Consider the following 26847-nt stretch of genomic DNA (forward strand, 5'->3'; position numbering starts at 1 on the left):
CAGAGGGGTACACAAAGTACACAGAGTAGACTACCAGTTGTCCGACTTTCATTTTGTGGAAGTTGCGGTGGCTGAGCGGTTAGGCGGCTGACTTTGTGTGCTGGCGATTAGGTGGGTGACATATGTTGCATTTAATGTCTTGTCTCATCTACAGACATCACTGGATTGTTTGGTACATGCATTGTGATGTGGTAATGTTAATAGGCCTTTGTATTGTAATTTCTGGTTTGTAGATATTATAAGACGTCCGTGTACTGATGTATTTTTGTTTTAATGTTGGACTTGTTTTGTGATGTGTTTCTGTGTTGGCGGTGTTTAGCAGTGTATGGCAGTGTGTGGCAAAAAGAAGCACTCCTACACGACGATAAAGTCGGGCACATCCGATTTTCATGGACAAAAATAACAGTTCTTGTCGTGTTCACAACTTTTAAAAACAAAAGAAGAAGACAAACAGGTACAATTGGACCAGCTGTGCGGATTATGTTTTTTAATGTCATTCCCAACATGGAACAGTACCGAATCCTCGAACACAAACACCAGCATTGTTGCCACAGAATGCGTGTCTAAATTTACCTTTTTCAAATTTGAGATTTGAATAAGGTCAAAAGGTAACTGAAGCCCGACACGTAAAACCAGAGATAAAAAAAACGTTTTTGAAAAAAAACCCCTCTGGAACCGTGTTCCCTCAACGTATGCAACGCTACCTATTCTACTGGAGGGTTTACAGTAGTAGACACGCAGAGTACATTGTCACAAAACATCCATATCCCGTTCCAGAAGAATCTTCTGTCCATGGAATGTCTTCTTGGCAGTCGTCCTGCCTCTGGGGGACTTCAGGGTCCATTTCCGCCCCCAGGACGATGGGCATCCATGCTCCTGATAATAAAGGAAAACAGATATTACACCATTGGTACTGTGTGTATAAATGCAAAATATATGACTACACGAGAAAATATCTGAAACATGAAACTCAAGTTGTGACTTGGCAGTAGACGTCATGGTAAACAAGGAGGCATTTTATGTTTTCTTTAAAACACAGTTGCTTCCTTGGGCGACGGTTCTACTAAAAAGGTAAGTAGTACTCTATATCATTTATACTTCCCCAGCATATAAAGACTGCATCAGTGTTCTTTCTACACTGCTTTTAGCTATATACCAGCTACATCACGGTGGGAAACAACAAGTATATGCTTCACACATCAATCCCATATGAGAAATCGAATTAGGGTTGCTTGGAGCGTCATGAGCGAATGCTTTAACCATTGTGTTATTCGACGATCCCCATAGATTTAAATGCAAAACAAATATGTCGGGACGTGAAAACAAAATTTAATCTAAATATTAAACTGAAATATTGAAATACTTTACCAGCAGTCGGCCAGTACACTGACTTTCAAAGTGACCATCCGGGACTTGCTTTGCCTCGAACTACCTATTGAAGGACGGAATGGTGGGTTAACACTAAGTTATACTATCTATAGATAGCATCGTACAGGGCATGCACGAAGGGGGCCCTATCTACACTAACCCCTAATCTACCAGTCAAGTGCAGTCAGCATTGGGTCTACTGGGGGTGCTGAAAAGACTGGGGCCACAGAGTGTGCCAACCCTAAACTAGCTGGGCTGCTATAGCAACCATCCTGACTGTACAGTCAGGCCCTAGCACCGAACCTACTCCATGTACGCTCGGCAGGGGGCTACGCGGAGAGCAGACGCACAATGGAGCCACCATGAGACAAAAGCTCATCCCATCGGACCCTCGGAAAGCCAGTGTACTAAAGTCCAGGTGGAAGGGTTTAGAGTGACACAACACCAAATCCAGAAAGTGCCAGGGTTCCTGCGTCTGAAAGAAATGAGTCATAAGTATCAGTAATCACATTTCTCGCGGATGTAGATTGGCTTAACAAGAGCTAGTAAGTGAGGTTTTATGCCGCTTTTGGCAAGATGTCAACGACAGGCCTCAGAAGGGGGCGTGAGGCATAGTATTTAAGTGGTAACTCGAACACTGGCACTGAACATGGCGTGCCAACACTTGAACAACTAGGCTGCACTACCACTCCGTTTACATGCAGGAACCAGTATCAACCTTTCCAATCTATACCTAAATGGCTGTGACTTTGCTTGTCGTTAGAGGCGACTAACGGGATCGGGTGGTCAGACTCGCTGACTTCTTGGTTGAAACATGTGATCGGTTGCCAATTGCGCTGATCGATGCTCATGTTGTTGATCACTGGATTGTCTGGTCCAGACTCGATTATTTACAGACCGTCACCATATAGCTTAATATTGCTGGGTGCAGAGTAAAGCTAAGTTCAATCACTCCTAAATGGCTGTATACTGTGAGATAATGAGTGTACACTATATGTCAAAGAAATATTTTCTTCCAAATAGAGTTGGAAACACCTGCCTGTCTGGTCCTCTGTCGCCCTTCCAAAGAATCCTTGATCCACCTCTGTCCATGGGATATCTTCTTGGCAGTCGTCCTGCCTCTGGGGGACTTCGGGGTCCAGTTCTGCCCCCAGGATGATGGTATCCACGTTGCTAATAGTAAAGAATACGAATAGGTTAATGGTTCATATCACTGATATTTACTACATAGATAATGAATATCAAAAGTGTGTGCTTTTTCGTGAGGAAAACGCTGTAACCTGGAACACAAGTTGTAACTTGTTCATGACATCATTGTCAACAAGAATATATTATAAGATCTCTTCAAAACATAGTTTAGAGAACTTGCTTTCCTGGTAGTCTGGCATCTTTGTGGTCGTTGTTCTGCCGCCAGAAGAGGCCTTGATCCACCTCTGTCCATGGAATATCTTCTTGGCAGTCGTCCTGCCTCTGGGGGACTTCAGGGTCCATTTCCGCCCCCAGGACGATGGTATCCCTGCTCATAATAGCAAAGTGAATATATTTTTACATTATTGGTACTTACGGTTTGTATAAATGCAAGTTATATGCCTACACATAAAATTCCAAAAAGGAAATTCAAGTTGTAACTTTGCAGTAGACGTCATGGTACACAAGGATGCATTGCATTTTATGTTTTCTTCAAAATATTGTTTGAAAGAAACAGTTGCCTGCGTATACGACGGTTCCACTAAAAAAGGCAAAAAACACTTTACATAATTTGTACTTCTCACACAGTCACCAATATGACTGCGTGAGTGTACTTTTTACACCGCTTTTAGCTATATACCAGCTATATCACGGGGAGAAACAACAAATATAGGCTCCACACATTATTCCCATATGGGAAGTCGAATTTGGGTTGTTTGGAGCGTCATGAGCGAATGCTTTAATCATTGTGTTATTCCACGATCCCCATACATTTAAATGCAAAACAAATATGTCGGGTCGTGACAAACAAACTTTAATCTAAATTTTAAACTGAAATATTGAAATACTTTACCAGCAGTCGGCTAGTACACTGACTTTCAAAGTGACCATGCGGGACTTGCTTTGTCTCGAACTACCTACTGAAGGACGGAATGGTGGGTTAACACTAAGTTATACTATCTATAGATAGCATCGTACAGGGCATGCACGAAGGGGGCCCTATCTACACTAACCCCTAATCTACCAGTCAAGTGCAGTCAGCATTGGGTCTACTGGGGGTGCTGAAAAGACTGGGACACAGAGTGTGCCATCCCTAAACTAGCTGGGTTGCTGTAGCAACCATCCTGACTGTACAGTCAGGCCCTAGCACCGAACCTACTCCATGTACGCTCGGCGGGGGGCTACGCGGAGAGCAGACGTACTATGGAGCCACCATGAGACAAAAGCTCATCCCATCGGTCCCTTGGAAAGCCAGTGTACTAAAGTCCAGGTGGAAGAGTTTAGAGGGACACAACACCAAATCCAGAAAGTGCCAGGGTTCCTGCGTCTGAAAGAAATGAGTCATGCATAAGCATCAGGAATCACATTTCTCGCGGATGTAGATTGGCTTAACAAGAGCTAGTAAGTGTGGTTTTATGCCGCTTTTGGCAAGATGTCAACGACAGGCCTGAAGGGGGCGTGAGGCATAGTATTGAAGTGGGAACTCGAACACTGGCACTGAACATGGCGTGCCAACACTTGAACAACTAGGCTGCACTACCACTCCGTTTACATGCAGGAACCAGTATCAACCTTTCCAATCTATACCTAAATGGCTGTGACTTTGCTTGTCGTTAGAGGCGACTAACGGGATCGGGTGGTCAGACTCGCTGACTTCTTGGTTGAAACATGTGATCGGTTGCCAATTGCGCTGATCGATGCTCATGTTGTTGATCACTGGATTGTCTGGTCCAGACTCGATTATTTACAGACCGTCACCATATAGCTTAATATTGCTGGGTGCAGAGTAAAACTAAGTTCAATCACTCCTAAATGGCTGTATACTGTGAGATAATGAGTGTACACTATATGTCAAAGAAATATTTTCTTCCAAATAGAGTTGGAAACACCTGCCTGTCTGGTCCTCTGTCGCCCTTCCAAAGAATCCTTGATCCACCTCTGTCCATGGGATATCTTCTTGGCAGTCGTCCTGCCTCTGGGGGACTTCGGGGTCCAGTTCTGCCCCCAGGACGACGGTATCCACGTTCCTAACAGTAAAGATAACGAACAGGTTAATGGTTCATATCACTGATACTTACTACATAGATAATGAATATCAAAAGTGTATACTTTTTCGTGAGGAAAACGCTGTAACCATTATGACTGCGAGAGTGTACTTCTTACACCGCTTTTAGCTATATACCAGCTATATCACGGGGAGAAACAACAAATATAGGCTCCACACATTATTCCCATATGGGTGAGTGAGTGAGTGAGTTAAAATTTAATGTCACATCGGCAATATTTCAGCCATATCGTGACGGGAACGGAACATTAAAATGGAATATATGAGTATTATAAAAATCAGTTGACGAAGGACAGTAAAACAACTAGAACATCACAGAAATGAATGTAAAACTAATAGCTATGCCTAAAACAATTTATCTATAGAGGACAATACAATATAAAACCGGGCTATAGATTGCCAACAACTGAAAGTAGATCACCATACTAGGGACCATGGGGACTTACAGTACCTTTGCTACCTGCATGGACCCTAGCTGGATTTACATCATCCCCTCAGCCGTCAGCAATTTCGGAAATCTAGCCATGCAATACAAAAACACTTATACTACGATTAAAAACGTGGAAATTTAGAATTTACTTTGAATGTTTGTGGACTTACGTACCCTCTCAGGAGGACAATAATTTTACAATACTTCAACCCCCTTTGAGGGTACAGCCACCAACAATTCAAGTTACTAATTCAAACTACCATATGGGAAATCGAATTAGGGTTGCTTGGAGCGTCATGAGCGAACGCTTTAATCATTGTGTTATTCCACGATCCCCATACATTTAAATGCAAAACAAGTATGTCGAGTCGTGACAAACAAAATTTAATCTAAATTTTAAACTGAAATATTGAAATACTTTACCAGCAGTCGGCCAGTACACTGACTTTCAAAGTGACCATCCGGGACTTGCTTTGTCTCGAACTACCTACTGAAGGACGGAATGGTGGGTTAACACTACGTTATACTATCTATAGATAGCATCGTACAGGGCATGCACGAAGGGGGCCCTATCTACACTAACCCCTAATCTACCAGTCAAGTGCAGTCAGCATTGGGTCTACTGGGGGTGCTGAAAAGACTGGGGCACAGAGTGTGCCATCCCTAAACTAGCTGGGTTGCTGTAGCAACCATCCTGACTGTACAGTCAGGCCCTAGCACCGAACCTACTCCATGTACGCTCGGCGGGGGGCTACGCGGAGAGCAGACGTACTATGGAGCCACCATGAGACAAAAGCACATCCCATCGGTCCCTTGGAAAGCCAGTGTACTAAAGTCCAGGTGGAAGGGTTTAGAGTGACACAACACCAAATCCAGAAAGTGCCAGGGTTCCTGCGTCTGAAAGAAATGAGTCATGCATAAGCATCAGGAATCACATTTCTCGCGGATGTAGATTGGTTTAACAAGAGCGAGTAAGAGTGGTTTTATGCCGCTTTTGGCAAGATGTCAACGACAGGCCTCTTAAGGGGCGTGAGGCATAGTATTCAAGCGGGAACTCGAACACTGGCACTGAACATGGCCTGCCAACACTTGAACAACTAGGCTGCACTACCACTCCGTTTACATGCAGGAACCATTACCAACCTTTCCCATCTATACCTAAATGGCTGAAAACTATGAGAGAATGAGTGTGCACTGTATATTAAACAAGAATTCATGAAGACGCATATTGTCTTCCAAATAGATTTGGAAACACCTACCTGTCTGGTCCTCTGTCGCCCTTCCGAAGAATGCTTGAAGTCGTCCTTCCTCTACAGGATTTCAAGACTTTCTGTCCCCACAACGAATATTTCACATCACTGGGTGTCGGTGCTCAGACTCCAAGCGGGCTTCAGTCGCTCGCTTAAAGTGTGCATCTGGAAACGACAAAGGGCAAACAGGCCACCTTACGCAACCTAATCCTGGTCGCCGAACACGAAACAAAGGATTAAAGCTATTGACAACAACTCAATCACAAGTGTTTGCACAGAGACATGTTTTCTGATTTAGCGTGAACCAAGCAAGACATGGTAATATTCTTTATGTAAACAAAACGAAACAAAATTATTTACATTATTTACAGACTTATTTATGTCAGACAATATAATTAAAACATAATTAAAGCATAATTACAACAACGGCTAATAATACAGGTATAACGCACTGTAAATGTATAATTACAAGTTAAACCCAAAGTGACATAGGTGTATGGATCATTCAATACAAATGAATTAAAACAAACGGTCGTCCGTGGGTGGGTATGTTGTAAATTCTGAGCTTATCACTGCTCATCGCATTCGTGACTCACTCGTGTTATCCTGCGATTACAGTCTGTTTGCCGTGAAAACGTACCGATGAATGTCTCTTTAAACAAAAAAGTAAATCGAATAAAGTGAAATTACGATTGCAAATCTTTATAATTCTACCTTGCCAACTGAACATTTAATTTTCAGAATTGTATTACTTAAGATGAAAGTTGTTTAACAATCGATCATAATTTCAAATTACTTTCTTTGTTTGTATTACAAGGGTGTATATGCACATTAAATAAAACGCCGAGAAGAAGTTGGGCTGGTCTAAGTTAATGCTCATCACGTACCGCACGTGCTCTTGTTTCACTCATCTAACTGCTGCGCTTACCCCCTTGCAATACAAACCAGTGATAACGATTTGAATGTATGATCGTTTGTTAAAGAACGTTTATCCTATGCTGAATAAAATTCTAAGACTCACATTTTCACTTGCAAGATATAATTACGTGGATTCGAAATATTAATTACACTTTGTCTGGTTGACGGTTTGTTTAAAGTGAGAAATCATCTCAAAATCGGACACCATCATACATGTACATGAGACACCATCATCACATTTATCAATACATGGCGCACCACCACCGGCATTACATGGGTACACCACAACATCCACCAATGCATGGGGCACCGCCGCCACAGCCACCGACACAACATGACATGCAGCACAGCCACAACTAATTACGACACAACTACATCCACCACTACACCACTGGAACACCCAAACAACATCTATCACTTTATGCATGTCATCATCAAGAGATGGTGCTATGGTGGACACTGAATTGTTTTAGCCCATCATGGTCAGTGATCGGTTTGTTCATCCTTTCCTTGTGCAAACTAGTTCTAAAGATGTTTTGTGGTGCGACATGCATCCTAGAAAGAGAAAGTATGACCATACCTTTTGAATGAATTTAATCTCTCGATATGGCTGAATTTGACGTTAAAGGAATATGCATTTGAAACCACAATATTGACATCTAGGTGATTTACAATGTACATGTGATATACTCCCAGTTTTGCGATATTCTAAAAACAGGAATATAACGTTAAACACATGACACGTTTTGTTGATAACGGTACTTCTTTTTTAATTGTCAAAACGCTTCACTCACTCACTCAATCAGCTATTCTGGACGTTGGGATTTGATGGCCGCATTGTATGCGTGTACAATCTGGAACCTTCTCTGAAATTCTCTGATATTACACTGAGGTGTTTTGACCTGTTTCCAAAGTGTGTTAATAAGAAGCTGTCAGGTGTAAAGAAGATTTGATTTGGGACGGTTTTATATTGAAACTGTCCACAAGAACTGTCCGAAAAAATCTGGATTGTCACCTAACTGTGTGAATGATTTTTTTTATATGACTTCAGTAAGACAATTCCCAATGTCCAATGTTCTACATGTTCTAAAATGTGAGACCCGTGAAGGTCTCGTGGTAGAATAGGCCTTCAGCAACCCATGCTTGCAATAAAAGGTAACTGTGCTTGTCGTTATAGGCTTGTCGGGTGGTCAGGCTCGCTGACTTGGTTGACACATGTCATCGGTTCCCAATTGCGCAGATCGATTTTCATATTGTTAATCACTGGATTGTCTGTTCCAGGCTCGATTATTTACAGACCGCCGCCATATAGCTGGAATATTACTGAGTGCGGCGTAAAACTAAACTCACTCACCCACTCACTCTAAAATGTGACGGAGTGATAACACACCTTAAACAAGATTGCCATATGACGAAAGGAATCGCCGTATTTAAAACGTAATGGGGATCTGTGTAGACATAATGTAGTTGGACATCAGTTGCAATACGTTTGTACACAGTTTCCACCAGGTCAACTCCGTTCGCAGACAGACGAAACTCGACTGTTCTATCCCGTTCAATCGCTTTTTAGAGTTATTGTTAAGACAGGCCAGGACGTCCTAAGAACTACAAATGTACCTTGGTGTGCCTTGGGCCTACCACCAGGTAGCATGGCCGAACCAACTCCATCATTCGTTCGTATGTGCGACAAGACTAGACATGTTGAGAGGACCGCTGATTTGCCCCAATGTCTTGGTAGTGGTGTGATTTTGCCAACAATCTTGACTTCTTGTGCCTTTGACGATCGTCTTTGATTCGCTCCCCTACTTTGACCGACTCTTGCCTGGCATACCTGTCCCAAACAGCATCAACTCTAATGCAGTCAGTTCGATTCCGAATTTATCTCATGCATATCAGCCAAGTCTCCAAATTTTGAAGCAGTTCCCTTTCTGCACACCTGCAATTTTGCCATTCCATTGACTATACGAAGAACCAGCATTCTCCCCTCTGCTAATAGGCAATGATAGACCAAACACTCCCGTTTACAGTTCCTCATATAAACCGCATTTGATGTTTTTTCTTGATGTTCCATCTGAATGAGCCATTGTGAAAGGAACACCAGAAATGTCAATGTGCTAATCAGATTGATGGAAAATCCATTCAGCTTCCAAATTAATGACGTGTCATGACTGTATCTTATGAACATTGCAAGTGGAGTTGTTGTCTCAACGGATATAATTCACAGCTTCGTGCATGTTGAACAGAGCAAAAGGATTGATATCATATGTAGTCAGCCGAACTCTTCCGAGACAAACTTTTGTTCACCTTTACATTGATTGAACCTGAAACTGAAATTCTCCTCTTCTACATGGAGTCCAAAAAAGTCTGTACAGCCCAGGCATGAGAAGCTCCACACAACAAATGGGTCACAATTTTGATGTTCACAAAACGGTGTTTTCATCCTGTGGATAGGTTTCTAATGCTATGTATGTACCAAATAATCCAGTGATGCTTGTAGATGAAGTAACCAGGAGCATTTGTGATGGTCAGCTTATTCCTTTTCTGATGTCGTGAGAACCTGCTCCCCATGGATTGGTTGAACTGAAGTCGAGTAAATGCAAAAGGTCAGCATGCCAGCAGACAGATCCATGTCAATGCAGATGAACTGATTTACTGTGCACAGAAACATGTCTTTTTGTATGGCAGGTGATTGTTGCCCGAACAGCTGGATGACTCAAATTCGGACATGATGTAGCATGTGATGTGAAGGAAGTAAAGAGGAGAGTTAATTGTAAGCTTCTGAATGTATCAAAAGTGATTAAGAATTATCTGACAGACTACTTTGAATAGCTGCAACAGGACCGAAGCTATCATTTCTCAATTAAGGGTGCACTATCAACAATAAAAAAGTTATATCAATACGTTTATGCATAAAAAGTAACCTGTAAAACAATTATAGAGGGCAGGTTTACCCCTGCTCCCCCGACACCATAGACGCAGTTGTCGGCCTTGAAGCTTAGTTTTCCAACACTTTGGAAGATGTTATTCATCAACTAATTTAGGTAAATGACGCTTTCATAAACCATACCATTGAAATTTTGTTCTTTTTCGATACTGTATACAAATTTGATATCAAATGAATTGTTTGTTTACATATCAGTACAAACTGCTATGTTTAAGTAGTAAAACTACTATGACGACCATCTTGGCAGCCATTGTGAATTCTGGGTAATATGAAACAATTCCATGTAACATGCTGTTACTCTAGAAGTAAACAGGAATGTTTACTTTGTATGTAAATTTCACTGCCGAGAAGGCAACACACGACAATTCACTGTGGCGGGCAAAATGGCGGCCATTTTGATTATTGTCGAAAAACTACATCCTTTGGCAATACACAAAAGCCAAAACAAAAGTGATCAGATTGGTGTTAGTAAAATTATCCATGACTAACTTTGAGATGTTGTCGGGCAGCAAACCAAATATCACGAAAATGCTCACAGACTCCCTCCACATAAAATGGCCTGTGAAACTGATACCACAATCTGAGAGTATTACAGTCCTTTTCATGAGCCCAAGACGTCATACTAACTGAAAATAGTGTCAAACCAAATCAATACTGGGGATTTTTCTTGGCCCCTTTTGAGATTTTCCTCCTGGACTACACGATGTTGTGGGGGATTTTATGAAGCTTCGCCTCATTTGAGTTTAGAATGAGTGACTGATTCGTTTTACGCCACACTCAGCAACATTCCAGCTATGGTTGCCGTTTGGTTTAGAGCAAAAAGTAATGCGAGTTTGGCTGCGTTGATAGTGATCGTGGAAGCTCTGTCCATGGTGGGAAACTACCCCAACTTATAACTATCCTTGAGAGGAGTAATTCAGTACAGGGGAGACGTTGAAGTCAGTGCGGAGTGCCTCAGTAACATGACAAGTCATGATATAATTCTATAAATGTTCAGATTGTATCACCTTTCTCACTGATTAAATGTTCAAACTGGGGCAATGTTCAGACACCACACCGACAGCTGTAACTTCTCGACACTGCATTGGAAGCTATTGCACAATCGGATGTTTTGCTTAGGGAATTCTTCACCATTCCTGGTTAGTTCTGCTAGTGTCTGAGCACGATGTTGACGTTTACGGACGCGTCGACCAAGTACATTCCAAAAGATTCTCGATCAAGTTTAGATGCGACGATTTGGAAGGCCAGAGAATGGCACTGACGTTTGCATTGGGGAGAGATAGGCGGGCTGATAACAGCATTGTCGTGTCGAAACAACTCCCTCTGGCGGTTAAAGAGTGGAAGGAAGTGAATGATGATGTTTCCAACTTTCAGTTGATCATGTTGTGATTTTGCTAACAAGTTACTTGTGCCAACAACCATAACCTCTGTTTTGCGTTCATTTAGTTTCAGATTGCTATTGAACATCCACTTACCAACTTGGTCAATCGCATCTTCAATTTTGGTAAAGTCAGAAATGTTATCACAGCCCCCGGCAATACCATCAAACAACTGAGTATCGTCTGCATAAAGATGATGATTTGTAGCTTTCTCAGAAAGAAGGTCACAAATTTCTTTGGTATACAAAGAGAACAATACAGGACCTAGAACCGATTTCTGTAGTACACCACAAAATACTGCAGCTTCCGCCGCCGACTGAACATTATGAACAGCAGACAGATTGACTTCCCACTTCTCTCGAACGATTTCTCATGAAATTCTTCGAAGGCCCGTTTTGCAGTGTCCGTTGTTGTTGCAAATCGGTCCTGAACAGATGGATCGGTCCTGATCAGGTGTGGTCACTCTTGGTCTTCCACTTCTGGGTCTATCTGGGAAGAAATGGGTGTAGCGATACAAAATCGAGGTATGGTGCTGAAGTGTTTTACAACGATAGGCTGGGACTCCCCTGCTTCTAAACTTCTGATTGCGATATTTCGGTCAGTAGCATTCAATCTTGGCAATCTGTACCATGTTTTGTACCTTCACGTCGTAAATATCGTATCGAAATGATGGATGCGGTTGGGCCTTTAATAATTTATGCCTCAACTCAGGTTGTCGATACAATGCACAAACATTACGTGGACAATGTACTCTGCATGCAATTTTCATGCATCGTTTTTGTTTAACAGACACATTTTAGGACGCATTTTCTCGCAGTACACAACGGCCGCGACATGATTCACGTGACTCTCAAATACAGGAATTGTCTTAATGGCGATTGCTGTCAAAATTTATCGAAATGAATTGACGATTGTTAAGACTGAATAAATGTTCAACACCGAACCTATGTGTAATATATATTTTTTTTCATAGATTGTCTTGTAGACATCAAATGTTTATATTATTGAACATAATTCATGTGATTTAATATTTATGCTCTTAGAATGCAGGGCGCCATCATCACCCAGAGGTGAACTGAAGTGATGACATGTCAACGAGGTGTGGTGGAATGATGACATTTCAACCAGAGATATAGTGGAGTCATCACATGTCAACCGGAGGTGTGGTAGAAAGGTGACATTTCAGTTGGAAGTGTGGTGGAAAGATGACATGTCAAACAGAGATGTGGTGGAGTGATGACATGTTAACCGGAAGTGTGGTGTAGTGATGACATATCAACCGGATGTGTGGTGTTGTGATGACATGTTAACCGGAGGTGTGGTCGTGTGATGACATATAAACGGCTGGTGTGGTGGAAAGATGCCATGTCAACCCGAGGTGTGGTGTAGTGATGACATGTTAACCGAAAATGTGGTGGAGTGATGACTCATATCGGTATGAATATCGTTTAACAGTCACATGTACGGACTTAAACCTAATCAATAGCTTGTAAATATGTTGATATCAGTGTGCCGCTGCCCTCTGTTAACCTCAATTAGCTACATAGCTATAGGTAAGTGCCAGGGTGTTTGTAATCTATGTATTGGAGATACTTTAATTTACGTTATATTCGTCATGTTAGTGAATTGAGGAGAATTGTCCTTATGACAGAGACTTTCTGTTCTTGTTGCGCAGAGTTACTTCCCTTGGACTGATGCTTCGCCAAAGCACTATTGATTTGTAGCAACACTACGGTGGAAGTTCTCACCAAACGTACGTCGCAACCTAAAAGGTAACCTGGGACATCGGCAACAAATATTCAAGAAACAAATACGAGTGTTCCCATCCACAGCCGAGTAATACCCATAAATATATACAATTGTTCACATCAACAGTTTCCAGTACCTTTACACAGAACTACAATTTCAGGAAGCGCCATGAAAATCCTTCAGCATCTCACCTATGCCGGTGGACCGAAACATTATTAAAGAATGTGTTGGTTGTGGAGTTGGATGTTGAATGTCGACGAGAAGTGCATAGCTCTAGAGTTGAAGTACTGAAATATATTTGTCAGTTGCATTAATGTTAAACAGTCGATAAGTTAAATCTTCAATGCTTCTGCTTTCAGTTGTTTGTGAAACATACAAATAACAACATTAGTGACGCTTGTTATTGTGAATAGAGACACAAGATATACCAGTGAAGCATGGACACAAACAATAAAGTTCTGCGTAAGATAGCTTCATATGCTGTTGTTCAACCCACTTCAGAATGCGTATAGCAAGACTTTATATAAGCATGTCATCATGGGAGTTGTTACTCCAGTAATCATATTCAGTCAGAAAGTATCCATATCCGGGACAAGATGACCCGAGAAATGCTGGAAAATATTCATTACATGATTTATTTGCTTTCATTGTTTTTGTATGACCGTCAAGTTCGATGAATGATGACAGCCTGTATTCATTCATATAGCTCTTATTCAAACAAGTTCCCTTCACGAGATATCATTCACCCTGAAGACATGCAATCAGCATGAGCGCTTTGTGCACATGTAACTGTCATAGCAATTTATTACTACGATATCGGTTCAACAAGTTCCTATGACTTTAACGGATTGTCGATAGCTCCGAGAACGTTCCTATGTACGTACATCGACACCTGGTCCCACGTGTCTCAACAGTGTGTATTGTGGAGCAACATCCATCCAATAATTAATGCAACTTAACAGCTCATTTTAATGTAGTGAAATTCAACACAGGGAGGAAAGCAGCAACCACAGGTAGGGAAGCAACAACCACAGGGAAGGAAGCAACAACCACAGGGAGGGAAGCAACAACCACAGGGAAGGAAGCAATAACCACAGGGAGGGAAGAAATAACCACAGGGAAGGAAGCAACAACCACAGGGAGGGAAGCAACAACCACAGGGAGAGAAGCAACAACCACAGGGAGGGAAGCAACAACCACAGGGAGAGAAGCAACAACCACAGGGAGGGAAGCAACAACCACAGGGAGGGAAGCAACAACCACAGGGAGGGAAGAAATAACCACAGGGAGGGAAGCAACAGCCACAGGGAGAGAAGCAACAACCACAGGGAGGGAAGCAACAACCACAGGGAGAGAAGCAACAACCACAGGGAGGGAACAACCATGTACTGGTAACAACCATGTACTGTTAAAACATTTCTCCTTACCTCTCTATACATCTTACCTCTCTGGCTTCATGTATACCTATATATATTCTGCAATGTTACCTATGCTCATTATCCACCTGACGAAGGGACAAGAATTAGCCTTGAAACGTCGTGTTATAAGAATTAAAGAAGTTGTCATCCATAATAGTGTCTTGTATTATGTGCGTTAGTAGTGTACAAAGTTGACACCTCTCTATTTCCCTAGCACACACCCTTGTAGGGAGGTCCTGGCTACTCTTACAAGACAAAAGAAGGAAAAGCACAAAAAAACATTGGAGTATCCCATCACTGTCACAGAAATCATGCTGCACATGAAATATACGATAACGAGATAGTCGAAGACTAACTAGCAGCACATATGGAACTAATGAAGACTAACGAGGGTAAAGGTTTGATATATACTGACAACAGAGGTCTGACAGGGACATAACCAGTTTCTCTCTGGTCGATTCACGCGATTGACGAGGTACACAAACAATTTAATAATTAGACGATGTGTATTGTGACAGGACACGAGATTTTACGATTGCCACATTGAAAATGCATGCTGTTAAATCATGTTAATATCCAGTACATTGAAAGATCACCTTTCTTCTTATAATGTAATATGTACCCTTATATATGCCTGGTAAAAATATATATACTCAGAGGCAAAGGTATGTGTCATCAACACATTTGTTTATGTAAATGAGAAAATTTCATTTAATAACATGCATTTATGTGCTTTTTCAAAAGGCGCGGACGTCAAAGACCTAAATGAAAGTCTCATCGCATAATTATCAGTTGTTAATGAACATATCTGCAAGTAAGATCAAGTCAACCACAATCACTTTTGCCTTGAGCGTGTAAAGGTTCACACATGCTTCTTAAAGTAACTGATTTAACTGAAGAAAAACCTACAAATCATGGCCATGATCAGCACCGACCTCACGTGTAAGATTTCAAGAAGACCATATTTCGTCCTACGGTGTTTCACATTAATTATCACATTAAATACCGAAAAGTTATGGTATTGCACTCAAACGTGAATGTAGACTGGCTGAGTACTGAGTGATTGTCTTCAGACGGCCGTCAAGATATCACACCTATTCTCTCACCTCTTGTAACCCACAGCTTCCACGTCCGACCCCCATTGACTGTCTGGAATGGCAAACCTCGCGCGCTTACGTATCTGTTCGGGTCATGGAACACGTTGAATCCATCTGTAAACCACCTTATCCTTGCCTGGTATTTCTCTACGCGAATTTGTCTCATTTTTGTTTACAAAGGAGTATATGCATATAGCCACTCTTTCCTTTTACGTGGTAGCTGAAGGCATTACGTTGTAACACACCGAATCTATACGTAATGTACTTGAATAATATACTTCAGCCATAAAACTGTTTTGTAACTTGGAAACCTGAGTTATATCTAATAAATTTAGTCGTATCATTCACTTTCTACACGTAACTTTGACATTAAACATCATTTACTCAGTCTAAAAGAACTTGATATTTTTTAGCAATTTCCAATTCGTTATTTACTGGCAGAACATAACAATAATTTTAGCACATAGCAATGATGTCTTCGGAACATGTGATAAATTAACAACAAGTATATAGCAATGATGTCTTCAGAACAAGTGATGAATTAATAATAAGTACATACCAATGATGTCTCCGGAACATGTGATGAAATAACAATAAATACAGCCCAATGATGTCTTTGGAACAAGTGATGAAATAACAATAAGTACACCCCAATGATGTCTTTGGAACAAGTGATGAAATAACAATAAGTACACCCCAATGATGTCTTCGGAACAAGTGATGAATTGGCAATAAGCACATGAAAATGATGTCTTCGGAACAAGTGATGAAATAACAATAAGTACACCTCAATGATGTCTTCGGAACAAGTGATGAAATAACAATAAGTACACCCCAATGATGTCTTCGAAACAAGTGATGAAATAACAATAAGTACACCCCAATAATGTCTTCGGAACAAGTGATGAAATAATATGGAATCGTTGTTAACAATAAGTGCATGGCAGTGAATTGTCATTGACAATTAGTATATGGCATTGATTTATTGGAACATGTGGAGAATTAACAATTAAGTACATGACACAAATTTGTTGGAGGTTAGAGCGAATGAACATAATAGGGCAATGATGAGCTAGCCACACATAGGCAACGAATTCATTACATCTCATCTGATGAGCCGTTGCGTGGCAAAAGAACTCACGTAACAAATGAAATGGCTCTATACCTCAGTGCAGCGTTAAACAAACAAAACGTCATGGCGATACCATGTCTGCCGTTGAATGTCCCCACAATGAGGGATTGCTAGCGTGTCGTAGTTGAACATGTTTGTGGTTCGAACATGGTGCCTCACTGGGATAGTATTATGAAACCGGCAACAGACTGAGCCTGATTTATACCACTGCTTTCACTCACCGTGTGAATAGTTTGTTTAGAGCTTACTAAGCCAACAGATCCTTTTACGGAAACAGTGCATCAGATCCTCAAAACAGAATCGCCTTTCTTTGATGCATGATATTTCATGACCAACCTACAACTGCATTATTTATGGAGCAATGCGGTCGAACAACAGTCTCACAGTCATGTGAAAGCGCGAATGTCACGGATAAATTAGACTGAGACAGGATCTTCAGTTCTACTATTATTTTACTAGAATGTGTGATGCATTTCCGTCATGTTTAGCATTTCTAATAAACATAAGTTATTGTGGTAGTTTGTTGCCAAGAATGTGGTTTGGTTTCTCGAGAGCAAGTAACAAATCTGACTGTCGCAGTTTTTATCAATACATGCCCCAATACAATAATTTCAACGGTATGCAGTTGGCCATGGTTGGGTTCACTCCGTTTTCGTTGTTCTGATATATGTTCATAAATGTTTGGTTAGACGTCACTTAACTGGCTGGGTTCTTTTTTCTACGTACAACAAAAACGGGAACAGCATAAAATGTTTTTTCAAATATATGCCAGTGGCATGTTTGCCATTAATTTGGAAGTAAGTGTCAATTTCACGTCAAAACATTTCTACTACAATGATTTTTAAAACAACTAAAAACAGATATGTGTCATAGAATTAAATAGGCAGTGTGAACGTTTAAACAGCTGAAAACTCTGACGCCATAATTCCTCCTCGATACTGGTCTTCTGTCCCACACACTGAGTACATGGTATACCTTTCCGAAAGGCAGTGTCACGCAATCATGAAATAACATTGGGCTATGCCGTTCCACCATGTCACCTTGAAGTTATACTGCGCAAAAGAATTGAGGAAACGCTACTGTATGGATTGTTATTGATGTCTACATCCTACAAAATCAAGACGGCACTTTAGTCCGTGGCAGGTAGATGCTGATATACCAGATGTCTAAAAAGATCAAGTATTCAGTTAGTTGGCGATCTACGCCGACGCATTCCTTCTATTGCAATAAAGAAGTTGTCTGTCCAATATGTTCTGAGTTAAGTGAGGTTTTAAATAAGCGTGTTGATGACTAGAGACAGTGAATCAGATAGCGATATTTATTGTGTGTACAGAAAGATGATCTGTTTGATGGGCATTTTAGAAATATGGCGAGTCACAAGAAAGTAAAATTCTTTATGGATAACAACTTCATTTATTGCACTTTATGCGTGGTTTCAGTATGGATTCATATACCATTGTCAAACAAAATCATATACACTAAAAGAAGGTGTTATCCATACAGAACGTATATGTAGATGGTGGGTTTTGTAAATACATGTTCTATGAATTTGTGTTCGATCCAATAAAAATTCATCTCAGTATAGATAGTGAACTACTGCGTGGCTGGAAACTGTCACTGAAACTTTCAGTGAATCGTTTGAACTCCGATTTGGCGGGCTTTTTATTCATCGCGTTTTCTTCAGCTTTATAGTTTGAACTGGCATTTTTGATGATTTATTTCGGTAAGTGCATACCAAAAGGTATCAGAATCTGCAAAGTTGTGTTTTACGTTGCATGTGACCTTTAAACTCAGCTTCTGATCATCTGTGGTCAAGAAATTGCTCATATGTTCTTCAATTGTTTCTAAAGTGTTTTTCACATAATTCATTACTATCTCGATGTAGTGATTACACAACTTACACGCATCTTATGCAGGACAGTATCAGATGACCATCAGTGGAAAACTCAAGTTGACCGTCATGGCCTTTTACGTTTGATGTCTCATTCATTACTGTTCAATTATATTAGTTTCTTTAGTAGTATACAAAAATCAAGATAATGAGTAAAGTAACTCCACCAGCGTTAATAAAAACTTAACGGTCGGCAGCTAGGTTTATTCTTGGTTCAGAATTAGTCCACAAGGGACCAATACATCGTAGACACATTGAACTGCACGTCATTGATTTACGGAGAGTGCAGTACGCTATCATATGCCACTTCAAAGAGCAAGGTCAGTCTGACACAAATAGATACCGTATCATCGCTAACATGTACATCTCGTGGTCAACAGTCTGTATATGCTGAACAGAAACAAAAGGGATACAACCCTATTTTGTCATGTAGACATGTGAATTTTGACTCTCAAAACGCACAAGCCAGAAAAGTGGATGTCGCCAATTATGTTCATCACTCTCTGTTTCAAATCAATTTCAATTAGGCCATTATGCTTAGTCACGTGTGCATAATTGTATCTTTTTGGGGAAAATAGTCAATACTTGGAAATATGAGAAAGTTAATGTTCAGACGGGCTGGCGATAACAGACGTTTTGTCTACTTGTTCCCGTCAGAGGCGATCTATGTCTGTGGATACAGCCTTTCCTCTACATCTGGACTTGTATATGGGTAAGTACTCTGTCCTGGGTACTGCTGTGGCCATCCAATTGAACTAGTTTAGTCTTTTTAATTCATCAGTTTTCGCATATATATCCTCTTTTATTACCTCGGGCTTTAGAAGATCCGTATTTACCAAAGACTGGGATCCAAGCTCTCTGATCTTTCGTATTTCTGTGTGTACTAATTAACCTTAAAACTGATGAAATACGCTAGATCTGGCCTGGGGTTAAGGCATGATTTTTATAGATGCAGCTTCAATTAATCAGAATTGTAGTTCGTAACATATCTTCCCCGAAGTATAGCGTGATCTACATATCGGCGGATTATATGGCAGTTCCGGATTCTCAATGGCTTAGCGTACTGCCCTGTTGTAGACGGATGACTTGTGCATACATATTTTGCATTAAACGTTATAACGATTAGCATGCACGTTAGAGAAATATGATTTGACAGTGTAATATTACATAACTGATTACACAATGTTATATTTTTCACTATCTATGACAGTATACTGTGATACTATTGACAGGTACCAAACACAATGCACCAATAACAACGGAGAGCGTCGTAGTTCGTTAGTGATGTCTGCATACTGGCCACGGTTTCCATAAATCATGTCAGATACATTGATGTAAGAAGGATACGGATTTCCATAAAATAAAAAATGTCACTGGTTAGGTAGGAGGCAGGCAGGAGCAGCAGCAATAGCAGTGGCAGTAGCAGTAGCAGTAGTAGAGGCAGTAGCAGTAGCAGTAGCAGCAGTAGTAGCAGTGGCAGTAGCAGCAGTAGGAGGAGCAGCAATAGCAATAGCAATGGCAATGGCAGTGGCAGTGGCAGTGGCAGTGGCAGTAGCAGCAGTAGTAGGAGCAGCAATAGCAATAGCAATAGCAGTAGCAGTGGCAGTGGCAGTGGCAGTGGCAGTGGCAGTAGCAGTAGCAGTAGCAGTAGCAGTAGCAGTAGCAGTAGCAGCAGTAGTAGGAGCAGCAATAGCAATAGCAGTAGCAGTGGCAGTGGCAGTGGCAGTGGCAGTGGCAGTGGCAGTGGCAATGGCAGTAGCAGTAGCAGTAGCAGTAGCAGTAGCAGTAGCAGTAGCAGTGGCAGTGGCAGTAGCAGCAGTAGGAGGAGCAGCACCAGTAGCAGTAGCAATTGCAGTAGTAGTCGCAGTAACAACAATAGTAGGAGCGTCAGCAGTAGCAGTAGTAGAGGCAGGAGCAGCAGTAACAATAGCAGTAGCAACAGTAGCAATAGCTGAAGTAACAGCAGTAGTAGAGCATTAGTGACAACGCGGCAGTAGCAGCAGTAGTAGGAGCAGCAGTAATAGTTTAAGTAGTAGTAGTAGTAGTAGTTTAAGTAGTAGTTTAAGCAGTAGTAGTTTAAGTAGTTCAAGTAGTAGTAGTAGTTTAAGTAGTAGTTTAAGCAGTAGTAGTTTAAGTAGTAGTAGTAGTAGTAGTAGTAAGCAGCAGCAGTAACAATAGCATTAGCAACAGTAGCAATAGCAGAAGTAACAGCAGTAGTAGAGCAGAAGTGACAACGCGGCAGTAGCAGCAGTAGTACGAGCAGCAGTAATAGTTTAAGTAGTAGTAGTAGTAGTAGTAGTAGTAGTTTAAGTAGTAGTTTAAGCAGTAGTAGTTTAAGTAGTTCAAGTAGTAGTAGTAGTTTAAGTAGTAGTTTAAGCAGTAGTAGTTTAAGTAGTAGTAGTAGTAGTAGTAGTAGTAGTAGTAGTAGTAGTAGTAGTAGTAGTAGTAGTAGTAGTAGTAGTAGTAGTAGTAGTAGTAGTAGTAGTAGTAGTAGTAGTAGTTTTGTTTGTAGTGTTTAGAATCCAATGAGTATTTATATTACAACGTCAACTGGTATATAAATTGTTGGCAAGTTATTGCTGTATGCAAATCAGTTATATGGCCTTCGTGTGGGTTTCGTATGGGGATAATAACTCAACTATTTATTACTGTGCGAGGGAACTGAGAGTCAAAAAAGAAACTTCAATTTTAAAAAATAGTGAATATGTATGCGAAATGGGATCCCTATTTTTCGGCTCTAGAAAATCGTTAGCTAAACCCACTCAAACCCATCCATTCGTCGTGCAAAATACGTTAGTACGTTAGTACGTTAGTACCAAATGTGGTTCTGCACGTGCTGTCGATTACGTGATCTTCGCATCGAAGTTTTCTTCACTTGTATGTGTGTGTATTGGACTAAGAATTGAAAAAAAAAACCACTTTGAAACCATACTTCTCACGGCACTATAAATGCCAGGATTGTCAAATGTGCAACGTGAACATGCCGTTGGCATGGTGCAAGCCTCAGATTCGCGGACGGTGTGTGGAGACGACGTCGTGAACGGTATGCCCAATGTTGTGTACAGGAAGTCGACAGATTCGGGGGCGGAAGTTGCATGGTGTGGGGTGCTTCCTGTGGGAACAACCGTTCCCGACTTCTGGTCATCCGTGGAAACCTCACAGCTGCTGCTTACCGAGACCAGAAGCTCACCCCTGAGCGGCCCAGGTCTACAGTTCCAGCATGATAATGCTCCGCCGCATACTGCGATGTTGACACGAAATTTTCTTCAAAACACTGGAATCAACGTCATAGACTGGACATCAATGTCCCCTGACCTTAATCCAATAGAGCACGTTTGGTATACACTTGGGAGAAAGCTTTGTGGTCTTAGGAACCAACCTCAGAATATGAAGGAACAAGGCGCTGCCTTGCAAGAGCAATGGCACAGATTCCCCACCATGTGTTTACAAGCATCAGGTAGTCTATGAGGAGATGGTGTTTGGCAGTGGTGAATGCGCGAGGCGGCCATACACAATACTGAACTGATAAATTGCGATTTTTTAATATTGTGACTTGACATCCTGTATACCCATGTTTTGGAACAGTGGTGTAGCCTACTGGAACTGATTGTGGCACTGTCAGTGTATCGAGTACATCACGCAGATCTCAGCTATGGAATAATAACAATTTAACCACCTTACCATCTCTTGTCCTTTTATAGTGCCCTGAAGACAGAATGTGAAGTTTCTTTTTTGACTCAGTATACATGTGTCAATATGCACGTTTTTGAACAAAATGCTTAAGAACAGTGTCTCGGGTTTTGTTGCACTGTATGACATCATTTGGCCCTGTCACCATAATGAAACATGATATTTGAAAACTGCTATATAAACAAGTACATCAATAGCATTTCTGGTATCCATCACTAGGAATTATTTCTGGTTTGTGATGTAATTACATTTTCTCACGAACCATCTAACCGAATAAAAACATGTTTGGCTCCCCCGTTGCTTCGGGGTGCATAATTATCAAAGGCGAATAAAGACCATGCATACCGATAGAGGGAAAATAGCAATTACCGCGATCAATAGCACAATAATTGTATTCTGTTTCAACGTGGTCAGTTTCATATCAAAGTCTAGTTTAACTATGCTATAATTTATCTGTAATTGGGGCAACCACGTCAAGATTGGGTGGAAATTCCAAAATCGAAATGAAACGTCAAAGAGGTACGTTTGACAAGAGCAAGAATCAGCTTAAAGTTCCTTTCATCCCTTGTGATCTTTAAGTTCAAATGACAGAAAAAGACCAAAACCATGTGTAAATGGCACATTTTCTTAATCGCAATTATTCAGATACTGTCCATCTAAGATTCCAGGTCCTAATTTAAAGCATGGTCTTTTTCTAACAAGGGCATTTTTGTAAGTTACTGTTTAATGATCGCATTTTTCTTCATCTTAACATGATGGTTTGTCGGAGATTTTGTTACATGTTAAACTGTAATGTCCGAGGAAAAAGGTGAAATCCCAGCACAAATTGGAATGTCCATATACATCACCGTTTGACTGTCAGCACCATGAAACAGCTGGATAATATGGTTGGTTTGTATAGCGTTTAATGTCTGCAAATACTTTAGTAGACTAACAACTAGTGAAATAAACATTTTCATTATACATATACAGACAAAATATTCATAGTTAAAAAAATGAAAATGAAATTGAACCCTGAGACCTTCATTTTCTGAAGCTATGGAAACCTGCACTTGCCACATATTCTAGGTTTGCGTGGGTTTACTTGGATATGTTTGCTTTAGGATCTGTATGGCAGGTTAATATTTTAGATATGCTGAGATACAATAGCTTCAATAACCTGCATCTTAGGTGTTAATTTTCACCGTTCCCTTGCTTAATCATTCATTGCAATGTACCCAAGTCGGTATCCAGCCCTCAACATTTCCACAACACACGGAGCTATTACAGAAATCCAATTGCTACAATCTTGAATGACATGAAGAGCCTGTGAAAACACCGCCCAGTGATTGTAGCTGAGATCATCTTAAATTATTGTCCGTGCTTGTTGAGAAGTCTTGAGAATTGTTCCATCTTAACCCAACAACGAGCAACATATTTGAGGGTTTTGATTTAATTTCCTCAGCATCTTCACGGGAAAAGACTTGTCATTCTGATCGAACACTCCAGTGTCATAAGATTCCAAACGAGGCCACCCTGTTGTGTTGAGTATGAAAACCCAATTTGAACGGCGTGTCTGCGTGCTTTTGGCGTCGTATCGGTCACGTCGTATCAATTACGTCTCTCCCTACCGTTGTTGCCTGTGCGCCAAAGTTTGGTCTGGCAATTGATTATCAATAATTTGTACTGTGACGCGCCATGCACGTGCTAGTGGTCACTTGACGGGAAACAGTTTTACTCAAACAAAACGGGTCCGTCTTTGCTTGAAATTCTAAATCAGCCCTCTCATTTGACCAAGTGTCCTTGGTTCTCAAGTCGATGGTAATCAAGTAAAGCCTGTGATTGACCGGCACCGAGTTCGAGTGCTTATGTGGAATTTCCGTCTTTGTATTGTTTGTGTAGACACTGTGGTGATGCCAATATGAAGACAATATGGCATGTCCTTGGACAAATATTGACAAAAGCTCAAATACTGGCCTCTTCAGACTCTTCTTGTTATATAATCAGGTTCACAGTATTATGTGACGACGGGGTAGCCAGATAGTTAATGCTTTGGATCGTTACGCCGACTTCTAGTTACCACATGGTGACACGGCATGTTTTAGGCCACAGGATATGTGGCCGAAAACTCTCACTAATTAAAGTCACCGTTGCTTGTGTTCGTTCGTCAACAATCAAGAAAGAACCACCTTTGCTTTCACTGTTTAAAGAGTGAATGAGTGTGGGGCCTGGATAAAATTTCACTTAGATCATGGTTCATCGTAGTACATGGATACAAATTCTAGGAAACTTGTACCACACAACACACCATCTATGTTCCCACACAACTCTAGTCACACAACACCGGTTACACGTCTGTTTCAACACAACACCATTCACACCACTGTTCCCACGCAACACCAGTCACTACACTGTTCCCACACACCACCAGTCACACCTCAGTTCCCACACAACACCAGTCACACCCCTGTTCCCACACAACACCAGTCACACCCCTGTTCCCACGCACCACCAGTCACACCTCAGTTCCCACACAACACCAGTCACACCTCAGTTCCCACACAACACCAGTCACACCCCTGTTCCCACACAACACCAGTCACACCCCTGTTCCCACACAACACCAGTCACACGTCTGTTCACACAGAATATCATTCACACCTCAGTTCCCACATAGCATCATTCACATCTAAAGTTTTAAAAAAAATAAAAAAGCTAATTAAAATCTTCATCATTCCATTGCAGTTACAGTGAACGTACTATAACTTTTACCACAATTTAAATGCATTTGCCTGCTAGTCTCTTGCAATATATACTCGTTATACTTCTCATCATGTTTATTTGTTTGTTTAAGGTGATTGTGTGTCCTTGCTTAATTTGTTTTAACTCTGCTGTATGCCTCACTGTTGTAAAATGAATTCTTTTGTCATGCAACAAAGTATTGTTATTATAAAGGTATTCTCTCAAAGAATGTTCATGCGGTCCCCGTGAAGCAAAACAAAACCATTTAACCTTGTTTTAGAGTTATGAGATACCTCTATAACCGAGGCAAGTACACGTGATTTCACGTACATTAGGTGCGTCTGACGCATGTACTAATATTACAAAACGGACACGTTTGTAGTAAAGGTTTTCCTGGGAATATAGAAAAGAGAGCCAAAAAACATCAGCGATCACGCAAGCGTTACCGGGGAGTTTTCATGTCTTTTCCTTGATTATTTTCTCTCCAAGCAGGTTCCCATTAAGGACTAGATGACTGTTATCTCTGCGCAACAACCCTTAATCATGAATTGAAAGGTCTTCCTTCAGTCTTTACAAAGACATTTGATTAAAAGATAAGTCTTGAAGTAAATTACAGACACGCCTTGACGTAATTTCTGCCCAGGGTAACATGTCTGTCATCTTTATGGCTCGATCGAGACTGGACCGCGGTTAAATACGGAGAAAGCATGAACACTCCATCACTGTGTTGGCATGGTAATTATAGCGGCTTCCAGAGTGAACCTTGGCTCAAACAGTCGGCAGTCAGATGGGAAGTACTTTGTGCATGGACAACAGTTGGAATTAGGACATTATGGGATTGATTCCCGTGTATTTCTGTCCTTGATAGAACGTGTACTCCATGGTGCAAGGTTAGTGCTAATCCATACTCGCCCGGTCTTAAGGAATTCGGAATATCTGTGCCATTATTTTCCAATCGGCAGGTTAAGGAAACAAATTAACAATCGACGTGAATATTTATAAATCATACTAGAGAAAATGAGTTCCGTGTTGTATGTCGTCGTGGCGAATTGCACTACACTGGGAGGGCATGCAGACGTGAAGTGGTTGATAAGAAGAAGAACTGCCAAGGTTGCCGGTATACACATTGGTTCCTTATGTTAATGATGGGCCTTATATAGTGTCCCTGATACCACGGGCTTACACAGCGCTCGCTTCGCACTCGCAAACAACTCATTTAGCACGAACTGCGGGGTCCGTTGGAAATCACGGTGACACCATCACCCGACCCCAAGGAGCAATTGACGGCAACACAACAATTCGGCATGTCTTTGTTGACGTCGAGAAATCAGCAAAATGACGAGCTTCCTAACATATTTTCTGCACAACTAACTGAAAATCGTTCCTCATATGACGTCAGACGGGCTCTGACGACAGAGTTACGTAGCCTGTCTGTGGTTTGGTTGGCTGGCAAGAGTGAAGCAGACGGCTTTTTGGCAACTTTTAATCACTCGGTATGAACTGACCACAAGTTTTTAAGAATGACTTTGCTGTTCCACGTAACTGAAAGCCATTGTAGACTAAAAGTTGTCTATCTGTATTGCTATCAATATATTCAACCTGTACCT

At 41.1% G+C, this 26847-nt stretch overlaps 2 protein-coding genes across 2 annotated transcripts; one reads left to right on the top strand and one right to left on the bottom strand.

Annotated features, from left to right (window-relative positions):
• Positions 1-2312: 2312 nt before the first annotated feature.
• Positions 2313-3859, bottom strand: LOC137283840 (uncharacterized). The gene is made up of 3 exons (XM_067815522.1): positions 3410-3859; positions 2738-2884; positions 2313-2541 (listed from the first exon to the last, which is right to left on the bottom strand). Exons 1-3 carry the CDS (start codon positions 3445-3447, stop codon positions 2313-2315), a joined length of 414 nt encoding a protein of 137 aa, XP_067671623.1. The 5' UTR covers positions 3448-3859.
• Positions 3860-13728: 9869 nt separating this feature from the next.
• LOC137283842 (autotransporter adhesin BpaC-like) lies at positions 13729-20809 on the top strand. Its single transcript, XM_067815523.1, has 3 exons — positions 13729-13753; positions 14284-14682; positions 20448-20809. The coding sequence occupies exons 1-3, from the start codon at positions 13729-13731 to the stop codon at positions 20807-20809; spliced, it is 786 nt and encodes a 261-aa protein (XP_067671624.1).
• Positions 20810-26847: the final 6038 nt, after the last annotated feature.

The sequence above is a fragment of the Haliotis asinina genome, chromosome 5, assembly GCF_037392515.1.
Source record: "Haliotis asinina isolate JCU_RB_2024 chromosome 5, JCU_Hal_asi_v2, whole genome shotgun sequence".
In the NCBI taxonomy this organism is placed as follows: domain Eukaryota; kingdom Metazoa; phylum Mollusca; class Gastropoda; order Lepetellida; family Haliotidae; genus Haliotis; species Haliotis asinina.

What these genes read in the sequence shown, in the direction of transcription:
- LOC137283840 (XM_067815522.1), bottom strand. Translation starts at nt 3,447, where the DNA reads ATGGTCACTTTGAAAGTCAGTGTACTAGCCGACTGCTG. An exon ending in AGTGTACTAGCCGACTGCTG is followed by an intron (nt 2,885 to 3,409) that starts GTAAAGTATTTC and finishes TATTATGAGCAG; the next exon opens with GGATACCATCGTCCTGGGGG. An exon ending in GATGCCAGACTACCAGGAAA is followed by an intron (nt 2,542 to 2,737) that starts GCAAGTTCTCTA and finishes CTTTACTATTAG; the next exon opens with CAACGTGGATACCATCATCC.
- LOC137283842 (XM_067815523.1), top strand. Translation starts at nt 13,729, where the DNA reads ATGGACACAAACAATAAAGTTCTGC. An exon ending in CACAAACAATAAAGTTCTGC is followed by an intron (nt 13,754 to 14,283) that starts GTAAGATAGCTT and finishes AATTCAACACAG; the next exon opens with GGAGGAAAGCAGCAACCACA. An exon ending in GAGGGAACAACCATGTACTG is followed by an intron (nt 14,683 to 20,447) that starts GTAACAACCATG and finishes TGGCAGTGGCAG; the next exon opens with TGGCAGTGGCAGTAGCAGTA.